Source organism: Miniopterus schreibersii, assembly GCF_964146895.1.
Source record: "Miniopterus schreibersii genome assembly, chromosome: 5".
In the NCBI taxonomy this organism is placed as follows: Eukaryota; Metazoa; Chordata; class Mammalia; order Chiroptera; family Miniopteridae; genus Miniopterus; species Miniopterus schreibersii.
The window spans coordinates 35,284,719-35,297,900 of NC_138106.1; the positions used below are offsets into that span (position 1 = coordinate 35,284,719).

At 44.5% G+C, this 13,182-nt stretch overlaps 1 protein-coding gene across 1 annotated transcript in view; it reads right to left on the bottom strand.

Moving 5' to 3' along the window:
• The window catches only part of MCCC1 (methylcrotonyl-CoA carboxylase subunit 1), a 57,404-nt gene that overhangs the window by 43,914 nt on the left and 308 nt on the right, over positions 1 to 13,182 (bottom strand). Inside the window, exon 2 of the mRNA XM_081139199.1 lies at positions 3,429 to 3,475. Coding sequence (XP_080995325.1) covers positions 3,429 to 3,475 — 47 coding nt within the window. The remainder of the gene's footprint in view (positions 1 to 3,428; positions 3,476 to 13,182) is intronic.

Consider the following 13,182-nt stretch of genomic DNA (forward strand, 5'->3'; position numbering starts at 1 on the left):
AAAATCAGCATAACAGAGGCTAAAATAACCATTTTAGCTAATATTAGACAGTGCATTTCTTGTCACTGAAACTCAAGATATTCTTATTAACATAAACTCTTAAATGACTCAGATTTTTCAACTTAAAATGAAATTAAAAGATGCTTTGTTATGCAAAAGATCAAAATAGCTTTTAAAAACCCACCATAGTTAATAATAATCTGTTTAAATTTTATTTTTCAATTACAGTTGGTATTCAATATTATGTTAGTTTCAGGTATAGAGCATAGTGGTTAGACAACTGCATAACTTACAAAGTGATCCCCTGATAATTCAGGTACCCATCTGGCACCATACATAGTTATTAGAATATTATTGACTATATTCCTTATGCTGCACTTTACATTCCTATGACTGTTTTGTAACTACCAATTTATACTTTTCAATCCCTTTACCTTTTTCACCAAGCCCTCCAAACCCCTGCCACCTGGCAATCCAAAGTTTGTTCTCTGCATCTATGAGTCTGTTTCTGTTTTGTTTATTTTGTTCTTTAGATTCTTCATATAATTGAAATTTGACTTTCTATGTTGGATTTATTTCACTTAGCATAATATCCTCTAGGTCCATCCATGTTGTTGCAAACGGTAAAATTTCATTCTTTTTTATGGCTGAGTAATACTCCATTGTATATATGTACCACTTCTTTACCCACTTGTTTACTGATGGACAGCTGAGTTGCTTCCATATTTGGCTATTGTAAATAATGCTGCAATGAACATAGGAGGTGCATATATCTTTTTGAATGAATGTTTTGGGTTTCTTCATACATATACCCAGAAATGGAGTTGCTGGGTCATAACTCAGTTCTATTTTTAATTTTTGGAGGAACCTCCATACTGTTTTTCATAGAGGCTGCACCAATTTGCATTTTAACATTGCATGAGGGGGTTCCCTTTTCTCCACACCCTCACCAACACTTGTTTGTGGATTTACTGATGACAGCCATTCTGACAGGTTTAACATCGCATTGTGTTAATTTGTATTTCTCTGATGACTCATGACATTGAGCATCTTTTCACACATCTAATAGACATCTGTATGTCCTCTCCGGAGAAGTGTCTATTCAGGTCCTCTGCCTATTTTTTTATTGGATTGCTTGTTTTTCTGGTTTTGAGTTGTATGACTTCTTTATAAATTTTGGATATTCCCCCCTATTGGATGTATCATTTGTGAGTTGGTTGTCCTATTCAGTTGGTTGTCTTTTCATTTTGTTGATGGTTTCCTTTGCTGTGCAAGAACTTTTTAGTTTGATGTAGTACAATTTATTTTTTCTTTTGTTTCCTTTGCCCAAGGAGATATAGCAGAAAGAATACTGCTAAGAGAAGTGTCAGAGTTTACTGCCTAAATTTTCTTCTAGGAATTTTGTGGTTTTGAGTCTTACATTTAATTCTTTAATTCATTTTGAGTTTATTCTTGTATATGGTGTGAGAATATGGGCTAGTTTCAGTTTTTCCATGCATTTGTCCAATTTTCCTAACACTATTTATTGAATAGACTATCTTTATCCCATTGTATGTTTTTGCCTCCTTTGTCAGAGGTTATCTGACCATATAGGCATGGGTTTATTTATGAGTTCCCTACCCTGGTCCATTGATTTATGTGTCTGTTTTTATGCCAGTACCATGCTGTTTTGATTACTACAGCCTTGTAGTACAGTTTGATAACAGGTACTGTGATACCACCAACTTTGTTCTTTCTCAAGACTGCTGTGTCTATTTGGGGTCTTTTGGAGTTCCATATAAACATCTGGATTACTTGTTCTAGTTCTGGGAAATATGCCCCTGGGATTTTGATAGGGATTGCACTGGATCTATAGATTGTTTTGGGAAGTATGGACATTTTAACAATGTTAATTCTTCCTATCCATGAGCAGGGCAGAGTAGTCTTGGTTGCAGGTCCTTACTTTTCATTACCTTGAATATTTCAGGCCAGTCCTTGCTGGCCTGAAATATTTCTGTTGAGAAGTCAGCTGAAGCTGACAATCTTAAGGGAGCTCCCTTGTAACTTTCTCTTGCTGCTTTTAAGATTCTCTCTTTGTCTTTAACCTTTGCCATTCAAATTATGATGTGTCTTAATGTGGACCTCTTTGGATTCATCTTTTTTGGGACTCTCTGCACTTCCTGGACTTTCATGTGTTTTTCCTTCACTACGTTAGGAAAGTTTTCAGTCATTATTTCTTCAAATAGGTTCTCAATTCCTGCCCTCTTTTTTCTTCTGGTACCTCTACTATTATGCAGATGTTCTTACACTTGACGTTATCACATAAGTCCCTTAACCTATCCTCATTAAAAATATATTTTTTTCTTTTTGCTGCTCTGACTGGGTGTTTTCTGCTACCTTGTCTTCTAAATCACTGATTGGATCATCTGCTTCATCTATTCTGCTGTTGATTCCTTCTAGTGTATTCATCATTTCAGTTATTGTAATAATAACTAACCTTTAAATAAGTACTTTCTCTGCTCCAGGTCCTGTGCTAGAAAAACTCTATCTAGACTTAAACCTTCACAATAATCATATTAAGTAGATATAATTATTATCTCAATTTTAAAACTGAAGAAATTAAGATTGACAAAGATAATACCTTCCTGAAATTATACAGATAAAAAAAAAATGGTGGATCCAAGATTGAACCCAGGTTAGCTTCACTCCATAATTTGAGTTCTTAGACACTCTGCTGCACTACCTCTGTCACTCTGAGCACAGGGATATGTGGTTCTCTTTACAAAGTAAATGAATATTGCACCAGTTCATCAGTGCTACAATGATATGATATGATATTAATATATGAAATCCACTTTCATCACTACACATGGAATAAGTGTTCTTTGACAATTCATAAGTTGTTGTTTTTTCCACAAAAAATAAGGTTTTTATATATTTTAAAACAATGTTTTTCAATAAGGATCTATAGAGCCCAAGAGTTGCTGGAATGAAGTATGCATGTGTGTTTAGTGGGGAGGGGAGGGAACTACAGCTATCGACCACAAGTTATATTTCAGTATGTTTTATAGTTGGGAATTTCATGTAAGCTTTTATTTGAAAAAAAATTTTTTAAAGTCCTTCTACTTAAAATGCATGTTATAAAGCATTGGTTTAGATCATCACAGTTATGTTTTTCCAATACAATACACTATGAGAGTCAGACAGAAACAACATAAATATAAAATGTTCTCCATATTTCCCTATATATTTTAAACTTGACAGCAAGATATGTGACATAAAGGAGGTAAAAACCATGACAATACTTACTAAAAAAATTATCACAAAAATCCAAAACTTTAAAAGTATATGAGAACTACTTCTATTATGCACAAATTAAAGGATTAAACATTTCCATCTCTTGGTTCACAGCCAGAAGCAAAGCCAAAGACTACAAAAACTGTTAATACCTGTAGTTGTTGCATACTTCATGGTTCTTTGCTTCCAAGCCCATCTCCTATAAAATGAGTCCAAATGGAGTTATAATTAAACAGAATATGCAAAACCAGTCAATATTCTCTCAAAATAATCTAAATTTTTAAAAACTTGAAACCAAGTACAGATATGACCTTAATTAAACCTTAAGCCTATAAAGTGATTTACTAAGACATTCTTTGTGGAAATAAAACTAATCTAGAAATCAGGAGTTAACAGTTCTGGCTGTTCTCCCTGGCAGTACGCGTCCTTGAATGAATCATTTAACCTGCTTGCTCCTGAGACTGGCATATGACCAGAGTCAAAGATGATTGATTGGAAAGCCAAGGTACTTCAAGATCATCTAGTTCAGCCTGGCTGGAGTGGCTCAGTTGGCTGAGAGTCATCCCGTGCACCGAAAGGTTGCTGGTTCAATTCCTAAGGGTCTATGGAGAGCACATCGATCTCTTTCTCTCTCCCTTCCTCTCTATAAAAGCATGTCCTTGGGTGGGGATTAAAACAAAAATCTAGTTCAGCTTTTTTCAATTTTTTTTACTAGAACCCAAAGTAAAAACTGTATTTGACTTCACAACCAGGTACGCACACAAAACATAAGTTTCATAAAAGAAGACTTTCTCTGTATTTTATTTTTATTCTATTTTGTTCTATTCCATTTTATTAAATAAAATACGCTGGTCAAACTATAGTTTGAAGAATACCAATATACCTCAACCCTCTGATAAGGTTTGAACAATTAGGCCCAAAGAAGAAAAGGGAAGGAGCTGAACAAGGGAAGGGGAAAGAATGCTGGTTGTAAGACCTGCTGGAGGAGCCACCCACTCACCAGCTGCTGGTGATCCTGGGCAAGCCGCTCTACATCAATGTTTCTCAGTCTTTTGTTTTCATTACCACCCCTTAGAAAATTTAAATACTAAGAAGTAAGATTTTTGTAGGCGGGGTTGAGATTTGAAGGGCTACAAATCATGGTGATATCTGTTAAAAAGAAGACGACAGGCCGAAAATGGCTTAACTTGTGCTAAAGCCCATGATACCAAACCTAGATTTAATATCTGGTCTAACTGCTGTTCCAACCTCTCCCAGAAATACAGTCTTAATCAACCAGTCCGGAATTTTCCAGTCAGCATCAGTTCAATACCCTCCTCCCATAGAAAGAGGCAATCTACATGATAAAAACTCTTGCTGTTCCCTTCCCCCCAAAATAAGGTGTCCTCGTCTAAAAACAATCCTCCTTTTATTTAATATCTCCCTGCACAATCCCTAGAAGCACACTTCCAGTTGCTAGATGGAATTTTGCTTTTTAACATACCTAAGTTTTTTTTCACTCTCTCAAAAACGAATTTTTTTTTACAGCTGTTGGGGTTTAGGTCAGGCAAGATACTGTACAATGGCATGTTGATTATTTTGAATTAAAAATCCCTTGAGAAGCAGCAGGAGTGGCAGGAGCTCTCTGATTCTCCTCTGTCTCTCTAAATGCAGGAAATAAATCTCTTTGTGATAAGTGCCCTACCTGAAGTAGAGTTTGCCACACCAAAATATGCCTCTTTGGGGATATTGATCACTTTAGGTTGGCTAATTTTAAGAAACAGTAAACATGGGAGAAGCTTTGAAAATCAAGTAGAAGTTAGCCTTTATAAGAGGACATTTACATTTGTAAGGGAAATCTCATTTTGTAAGGTTATTTCCCTTACTGTACTAGGAAGAAGCTATCTAAATCTCTACAAACCATTATCTCTGCAGGTGTGCACTTCAATCTGCATAGTAATCTACCCTTGTTAACTGTGCTTAATCCTATAACTGACTCTCCATCCCTAACATCTTTAGTCTTGAGCTGAAGATGGTATTTAAAGTGATGGTTTCCCCCATTTTTGCAAGTTACTTAGTTTTCCTGGGTCTCCCCAATGTATACAGGAGGTATATATGTTATTAAACTTCAATTTGTTTTTTTCCTGCTAATGTTTCTCGTGTCAATTTGATTATTATTTGAACCAGAAGAACCTTGAAGGGCGGAGGGAAACTTTTCCTCCTCACTACAGGGCAATCTGTATACTTACTGCTCCGTGATGCCCACTCAATCAGATGTTGCCATCTATGAAGGGCTGATGGGAAGACCCACAGCTTTAACATTAAACTTCCACAAGATGACCTCCTCAAGAAGCTACTGCTGCCCAGCCAGGCGTGGCTCAGCGGTTGAGCGTCAACCTAGGATCCAGGCAATTGGGGTTCGATTCCTGGTCAGGGCACATGCCTGGGTTGTGGGCTCGATCAATGACTCTCTCATCATTGATGTTTCTATCTCTCTCTCTCTTGTCCTCTCTCTGAAATCAATAAAGATATATTTAAAAAAAAAAAAAAGGAGCTACTGCTTTCCCAAATCTTTCCAATTCAGCTGAACTCACTTTCTTGATCTTCAAGGAAGGGGAATCAACTTTCCTGATCTTTATAAGGTATTTTCTAGTTCATAGCATCTTCCCATCACACTCTTCAGATAGGTTTCTGATAAGATTCAAGGCCCATTCTGGGTAGATGTGTCTATAGAATGGCTGCTTTTTGTTAAATCCAGATTAATCTTTAAAAGACGGCATTTAAAAGACAGCATCATACAAACTCCATATATTTTCCAGGATCGACTGTACAAATAATGGTTTCTTTCCTTTTGCCTGTAAAAAAGAATGTATATGCTTAAGTTTCTGAGTATTTAACCTTTAAAAGACGGCATTTAAATTCCATCAGCATTTAAATTCGGCCAGCGGGACCCACTCCTTGCCGGGAACCAAAGTTCCCTTTCATCAGATAAAGGTTAAGACTTAAATTTCAAAGCCATTGCTGACTTAAAGTTTTCTTCTGCCATTTTCTTTCTTATGATTTTTTAAAAATATATGATTTTATTGATTTCAGAGAGAGGAAGGGAGAGGGAGAGAGAGATAGAAACATCAATGATGAGAGAGTCCTCATCAATCAGCCGCCTTCTGCAAGCCCCCCACTGGGAATCTAACCTGCAACCCCGGCATGTGCCCTGACCAGGAATCAAACTTCACTCTCCTGGATCATAGGTCAATGCTCAACCTCTGAGCCATGCCGGCTGGGCTTCTTCTGCCATTTTCTAGTGAACACAGACAGACAACCACACACACACCACTTAATTATAATCCTCTAATCCAACAATGGTTTGATTGACCTATTCAATTTTTCGCCATTACCTAAGCTACAACTTAAAACAATGGCTTGAAAACCAAGGTGAATAAGTTGCTTTTGAAACAGGTAGAACAAAACGTTCCCTCAAATTGCTCCATTGAGTCATGCCCTATGGGAACAAATTGCTCCACAGAGTTAAGCCTGCCAGAACTATGGCAGTTATCAATAACTATCTAAAACAATGGCCTAGGAACTACACTGACTTCTTTTTAGTTTGCTTTTTAAATCTAAAGCCAAGCCACAAACCCCAAAGACAAATTCAATACCTGGTTGGGAAAGTTCTTTCCTGCATACCATAGTAAGTTTTGCATAATTCCAGAATTCCTCGCCTTACTGACACATACCTGGACTTTAGTGAGACCCCAGTGTTCCTAAAAAAGAACTTATACCCTGGTTGGTTTAACCCCAGCAACTTCCCTGTTCCCAAGGAATAAAAACCTGAAGCCCTACAATAAGGGTGCAGAACCTCACGCCCTATCTCAGTGTTCTTATCCTCTGCAGAGCCTCAATAAATCTGCCTTTGCTTTTATCAGTGTCCCTGGTCTAAATTCTTTTTTAAAAAATGTATTTTTAAAAAATATATCTTTACTGATTTCAGAGAGAGGAAAGGAGAGGGAAAGAGAGATAGAAACATGATTGATGAGTCACTGATTGGCTACCACCTGCACGCCCCCTACTGGGGATTGAGCCCACAACCTGGGCATGTGCCCTGACCAGGAATCAAACCTTGATCTCCTGGATCAGAGGCCCATGCTCAACCCCTGAGCCACGCTGGTTGTGAGGCAGGAACCTCCGCCATTTTAGGAAGATTCCCCATCTCAGGTATCAGCTTACCTGCCTGAATGTATGTGTAACCTTACCTGACCTCTGTAACCCCACCCACTATTTTCGTGCCAAAAGCAGGCCCGACCTCTGACCCTATAAAGCTGACCCAAGCCCTTTGTTCGGGGCCCAGAATTTGGAGACTGCCTCCTCTGGGCCCGCATGCGTTAATAAAGGTCTCCTTTCGCCTCCTTCGGTGTACGGCCTGAGTCTTTTCCGCTACATTTTGGTTCCCTGACCAGGAAAGACTCATGCGTGCAGGCGCTTTGCCACCGGTGAGGGACCCGCGGGGGGTCTGTGGAGCTCTGAGGCGGGAGGGAAGCACGCGCCCCGGTCTTTTCGGGTCCCGGCCCGTCCGGAGCCCCGCGGACGGCCACTCGCGGAGTCCACCCACCCGGGCTGCCGGGGGAGGACGAACGGATCTGGACAAGGGATGAGATCTCTTCAGAACCGGTGAGTGCCCCGGGGACCAGAAGCCCGAGACCAGGCCCACCCTCCGGGTGGAAGGAGAGACTGATCACCTCTCTTGGCCCTTTGGCCACAGGCGGGGACATCCTATCGGGCGGGGATGTCTAAACTCGGTTGACTGGAGCGTGAGTGTGAGTGAGTGAATGTCTGTGTGGCTCCACGTGCGCTCGCCCACGGAGTCTGAGTGGGCCCCAACCTGCGGTTCCGTGGTGACCTCATACGGCTCAGGGCAGCGTCAGGCTCTGGGGGACCCCGTCCCTCCCTGCGAGTCTGATCCGGGTCAGGGGTTTATACTGACCTGCCAAAGCTAAGAGGCACCTAAATCCCCGCGAGGGGAGTGGCCAGGCGGGCGACCTGAATACCCCTCCCTTGTTTGTCTGCGCCGACGTGGGAGGAAGAGCTATGGGGGGACCTCGTCAATGGTATTAGGTTGTATGCTTAGGAACTTTAACTGGTTCAGGGGACAGGACCCCTCGGTGACCCCGGATCAGCTCGACACTTTCTGCTCGGTCGAGTGGCCGTCATTTGGGGTAGGCTGGCCCCCTGAGGGAACTCTTAATCTGGGGATCGTCCGGGCAGTACACGTAGTAATTACAGGGAAGCCAGGACATCCCGACCAGTACACATACATACACAGGTGGCAGGAACTAGCCCGGGAGCTACCGAGTTGGCTTCGCCAGGGCCAGAAACAGACGCCCCCGAACCGTCGGGGTCGCCGGGGCCAAGAAGAAGCCTTCCCGAGTACTAGTGGCCCGCCCTGGGGAAGGCCAGCACCCGCCAATCTACAGGAGTGACCCAGAGGAAGACCCGCCATTTAGCACATCCCCGCCTTACACCCCAGAGCTGAGAGCCCCAGAACCCAACGCTCTGGAACCAAAGGCCCCGGAGGTAGAAAACCCCCCCCCCCACCGTCAGTTTCACCGCGGTGTAGACAGAAGCAGTCCCAGCCTCACCAATGGCAACCAGACGCCGTCCCAAGCAGGCCCTACAGCTACCCTTAAGGGAGACCCAAGGGCCCCCGCAAGTCGGGCCCGATGGGACTGAGCTACCAGGGCGTACGATAGTCAACTCTGAAAAACCGCAGGCCTTAATTGACCTTATAGAGTTGATTATGCAAACTCACCGGCCCACGTGGTACAACTGCCGGCAGCTACTCCTCACCCTGTTCAGTACAGAGGAGCGCCGGCGCATACTCCAGGGGGCCTCCAATACCTAGAAACCACGGCACCAGTGGGGACACTAGACCCGGGCAGTGGGCCAGAACGGCTGCGCCTGAAGTCCAGCCAGAATGGGACCACCACACCGAAGAGGGCAGGGCGGCGCTGCAGAGGTATCGAGAAGCCCTCCTCCGGGGCATCCGAGCAGGAGCCAGAAGGCCCACCAATATGTCTAAAGTCGCCAATGTGACCCAACGACCAGATGAATGCCCGGGAGATTTCTACGAGCGACTGTGTGAGGCATACCGAATTTATACGCCATTTGACCCCGAGGGGCCACTGGAAAAGGGGATGCCCCAACAGGAAGAAGAGGCAGATCCAGGGCGCTCCTCAACCTAAGACTCCCACCCCAACTGTCCTCAGCCTGGCGGGCAGACCGAGCAGCTAAGGAAGCAGCCCAGGGTGCAAGTGCCCCAGCCGCCGCTCCAGCTCTAGAAGGAGCCGTGTTAGATCTCAGCCCCACGCAATCGGACTATACTTCTGAGGAACAAAAGTGGGCGATCCAGACGGGGTGTAGTCAGACTATGACTGGCATCTGGGAACTGCCAGATGGGCGGCTGTACGTGCCCCAGACCCAGGCGAGCAATCTAGTGAGGCAGTGCCACACCCTGACTCATCTAGGGAAAACATCCCTGGAGGCCTTGCTAAAGAAATATTACTACTTCCCCAACCTGGCCAGCATAGGCGCTACAACTGTGGCCCGGCGTACAACCTGCGCGTGGAACAACGCTGCTCCACGTCCACAAAGGACCTTCAGCATTCAACACAGGACAGCAGCCCTTTGAGGACCTACAGGTCGACTTCACGGAAATCAAGCCAAGCCGGGGTTACAAGTACTTGCTAGTCCTTGTCTGCACCTTTTCGGGGTGGGTAGAGGCTTTCCCCACCTGGACTGAGAAAAGCCGAGAGGTAGTAAAAGCCCTGTTAAGAGAAATAATTCCCCGCTCTGGACTGCCGACCTCCATCAGCAGTGATAATGGGCCAGCCTTTCTTGCCAAAGTCATCCAGGAGCTAGCAAGGCAACTAAGAATAACCTGGAGGTTACACCCGGTGTACAGACCTCATAGCTCAGGGAAGGTGGAGAGGATGAATCGAACTCTGAAGGAGACACTAGCAAAATTCCATCAAGAGACTAACCTGCCATGGCCTGATTTACTCCCCTTAGCTTTGTTCAGGGTTCGAAACAGTCCTAACTCCACGGGTTACACACCCTTCGAGCTCGTGTACAGGCGACCACCAGCAATATTGCCCATCCCGAGGGGAGAACTATGAGTAATCGGGGAAGCCAGTCAGACTAGGTATCTCCAGAAACTAGGGAAGACACTAGAACAGGTACACAAGGCCAGACTAGGCCCAGACCCAGTCCCTAGAGGGGGGCCAGCGCACCCTTTTAGGCCAGGAGATTACGTGCAAGTTAAGGACTGGAGGAAGGAGCCACTCCAGCCGGCTTGGACCGGACCCCACTTAGTCATATTAACAACCCCTACTGCCCTTAAGATTGCAGGAGCAGTGCCCTGGGTCCATCACACCCGAGTCAAGAGGGCAGCCGATCCTGAGGTCCATGGAGAACCTGAGGACCAGCCCCAGCCGCGGCTACCCTCCTTGAAGCTAAGGAAAGGACCGATCCACGAATGGATCATTGTCCAGCATGGTACCTCGCAGCTGCCAGGCTCCTCACCACAATCTTCAGAGTAGGACTGGCGGCAACGGCACCACAGGGCTGGAACCTGTGGGGGCGGGTAGCCCTTGGGGGACTATACCTCAGTTTTGCTTGTTTGTGTGGATATATAGTTTGCTTCCTGTAAGTGCCCCTGCCATTATCACAGTTCCCCAGTGCCAGTGCAGCACCCCGAGAGAGAGAATGAGACTCTCGGGTATAGTATCGTATGTAGTTGAAGGAAGCCCCTTTCCTATAGTACTGACATGCCACCAGACTATGTAAAACCAAACAAGGCTCAGTGTACCTGGAATAATAAGGTCTACTGGACAGGGGTTATGCAGGGAACTAGGGGCTGCCAGGCTCAGAATTGCCAAGGATATGGACCACCCAGGCAGCAGGTATGTTGGGACTTAATACGGCCATTAAGTAACACAGAAAGTAAAGGAATTAAAAGGAAGCATACAGAGAGGCAGAGAGGAGGCTAGTAACTGGAATTGGGGCCTAGACACTCAGGCCTGGGTCTGGTGGCTCGTTCTGTTAATCGGGCCTGTTCTTATCATCCTAATAGGAATATCTATCGGGCCGTATGTAATTAGAACGGCCATCCGGACCCTAGAAACCACTGTTACCAGAAGGGCCACCGCCAAGATTCTAGCCCTTCAGCAGGTCCATTATTGAAGACTCCGGGAAACTGAGGACCCGGAGGATAGGGACATGGATCATGATACAATAATTGCTGCAGCAACAATAGCATCAGAGGGGGGAAATGAGGCAGGAACCGCCGCCATTTTAGGAAGATTCCCCATCTCAGGTATCAGCTTACCTGCCTGAATGTATGTGTAACCTTACCTGACCTCTGTAACCCCACCCACTATTTTCGTGCCAAAAGCAGGCCCGACCTCTGACCCTATAAAGCTGACCCAAGCCCTTTGTTCGGGGCCCAGAATTTGGAGACTGCCTCCTCTGGAACTGCATGCGTTAATAAAGGTCTCCTTTCGCCTCCTCCGGTGTACGGCCTGAGTCTTTTCCGCTACAGATGGGCTAAATTCTTTTTTATTAGGAGAGGAGAACCCAAACTCATTGGTAACATTCACATTTATAAAATTCTACCACTAGATTTCTTTTCTCTGAGTTACTAGAGAATCATGATATAAAAAGAAATGTAAGTGCCCTCTACACTGATAAGGTTTTAAATTCTATATGCCAATGCAACTGTAATACTTTCCAGGTGACAGCTACTTGAGAACAAATCTATACACAATAGCTAAGGTTTAAGAGGGAGAAGGAAGAGATTGAAAGTGTGTCTGTATAGTATGAAGAGCCCTGTAAACCTAGGAAAATAAAACTCAGGAGAAAGAGAAGAGCACTAATACTGCTTCTACTAACTGTCTTATTCTGCTCTGGGGCAAGTCCTACAGTTAAATAACTGAAAATCCAAGACACTGAAATTATGGAAAACAAAAGCAAACAAGAAACTTGATCTAAATGGTTGAGTCTGCAAAGGGTACATCTGTTATTGATTCATATGCACCAGATTCCATTAAGCCTCTTTCCATGCAGTAATTCATTTAATTCACACAATCCAAGGTACTAGAATTATCTCCTGTAGGTACTGGTATCATCACCTTCTCCTAGGTCAGATAATTGAAACACAGAGATATTAAGTAACTTGCCCAAGGTTGCTCACACACCTTGTGAGTAGCAAGGCTGAGGCCCCTGACTTCCAAGTCTGTGCCCTTCAGCCCTAAGTGATGCTGTCTTTCCGGAGTGATGGAGAATGATGATGATGATGAAGCAAAGGAAGATAAAGAAGCCTGCTACCTGGAAGCAGGAGGGTGTCTTCCCTGCGAAACTTATTGTCACCGAAGATTAAGCTCAAAATTTGAAAAGGATCTGGAGTCAGGTGAGCTAGAGTTAGTCATGTATGGCTTTGTTTAAACGTGCATTCAGAGCTGCTGATAAAAGTTTCTCTGCCCTCTGGAAGGTAACTTGGCTTTTGCTAACTTGATTCACTCCAAAAATGAGAAAGAACTCCAGCAGTCTTTGAGCTGGAGGCTCTGAACCTAAGGCTGGGGGACAGCTGAACCTAAAGGGACTTGGAGGGCATCCTGGCCCACCACTTGCTACTTGTCACCTTAGACAAGTCGTCGACGCCTTTGGGTTCACGAGAACCGGGATTATATCCTCCCCCTCCCCCCCACACACACACCCCCCGCAACGCAGGGCAAGCACAGGGACTGGGGCAGGAGCTGCACGCGCGCAGTGCCAGCCCTGATGGCCAGGGGAGCAGGGGGTGGCAGCCGGGCTCCGCCCCTCCCCCACTCCTCATAAATGGAAAAGCGGGAGCAGGCCGAGCGCTGAAGGGTGGAT